General features: G+C 48.3%; 1 protein-coding gene across 1 annotated transcript in view; it reads left to right on the top strand.

Annotated features, from left to right (window-relative positions):
* Nucleotides 1-457: 457 nt before the first annotated feature.
* Nucleotides 458-1,452, top strand: part of BAG3 (BCL2 associated athanogene 3) — a 19,417-nt gene continuing 18,422 nt past the window's right edge. Inside the window, exons 1-2 of the mRNA XM_009278102.1 lie at nucleotides 458-484; nucleotides 1,337-1,408. Coding sequence (XP_009276377.1) covers nucleotides 458-484; nucleotides 1,337-1,408 — 99 coding nt within the window. The remainder of the gene's footprint in view (nucleotides 485-1,336; nucleotides 1,409-1,452) is intronic.

The following is a 1,452-nucleotide window of genomic DNA, read 5'->3' on the forward strand; positions in this document are numbered from 1 at the left end:
ATCTGTCCCCCCTGTGTCTGAATCAGCTGCTTTTGTTGATTTGGCAAAGACTGTGCCATATGCTACAGAGAACATATGGTCTAAGCATGCCTTTCTGTTACGAGACATCGAGAGTGAAATTCCTCTGCAGATCTCTACAGATTGGAAGCAGAATAAATCTTTGATGTTACGTCTTTTGAGGCAACTGCTGACATTAGTGAGGCTGACCAGAGGTCTTATGTCACTGAGAGAGCATGAGAGGTAGCAGAGGTAGGAGATATGTCCAAGGATAGGCACCACGGTCCAGGACTGATTGTGAAATGCACAAGGTATGTGACTTGTTGCCGTAGGAAACAGGTAAGTGAGTAATGGTGATGATAATACACACATCTGAAAGTAAATGCTCCGTGAAAAAATGATCCGTTTATAATACTTATGAGTCAAAGGTACGCATCAACGAGGACAGAAAACCGGGTGCATGGCGGACCAAAGTGTGGTTCTGAAGGTGAGGGATGTGCAGGATGGAAGAGCTGCAGGAATGAAGGAGCAAGTTTGAGCAATTGTTAGGTTTGTCAGCGTGATAAACAAAACCCACTCTGTCAAAAGATGAATGACTAGCAGCGCAAAGCAGTATCGAGAGACCTTTGATCCTGCCCCAAGCAGGAGGAGATCCTGACTGGCCCCAGGGGTGTGAATAGCCAGGTTTTTCTGAAGTAAGAGATACTTTGGTAATGAGCATCTATCTCCGAGGAATGCATACCTTGAATTCCTTCAAGCAAGTAGCTTTGCAGCAGGTAACGTCTGCACTTGAGGGACACTGTGCATTCAGTCTTCTACTTAAAGTAACTATCAGCAGGCATCTGTGGCTGTTCGTGTGACCGTCAGATGACTACGAGTGGTATAATTGTGAAGTACAGTTACCTCAAACTAAACACAGTGTGCATGACGCGCCGATACGGCACCCGTGGAGAAAGAGATGATTTTAAAGCTCACAGACACATTCTTTGCCTTTAGATGTGTTTCTAAGTGAAACATACTTGCAAAGAGCTGAGAAAGTTCAAACCGGTTGGATCTGAAGAACAATGCCTGCCCACACCCTTATGTGGAAAGAAACATCCTTTTTGTTATTTGTCCATTATAACCTCGAATTACCAGTCACGGGGCAAGGAGCTTTTGGGGAGGAGCTCTGTGCTTTCGCTCACTGCACGGGGTAGTAGGAAGGAGTTAACGGGCGATCGTGCCCCCGCCACAGGACGCGTGAAGAGTACCGGAGGGCTGTGGATTCTGCAAGGACACCGCTTGCCCAACACGCAGGCTGTGAGGTGCCAGACTGAGAGCTGCAGCGGGGACTGGGCAGAGCAGTAAAGCAGCGTGTTTCACATCTACTTTCCTACGCCTGTTCCCGGAGCCTGCACCAAGCGCTGCCCCGGTGAGCGGCCCTGCAGAGCGAGCGTGCTGCCACTCCTGTAAAGT

Source organism: Aptenodytes forsteri, unplaced genomic scaffold (genome assembly GCF_000699145.1).
Source record: "Aptenodytes forsteri isolate BGI_AS27 unplaced genomic scaffold, ASM69914v1 Scaffold15, whole genome shotgun sequence".
Lineage (NCBI taxonomy): Eukaryota > Metazoa > Chordata > Aves > Sphenisciformes > Spheniscidae > Aptenodytes > Aptenodytes forsteri.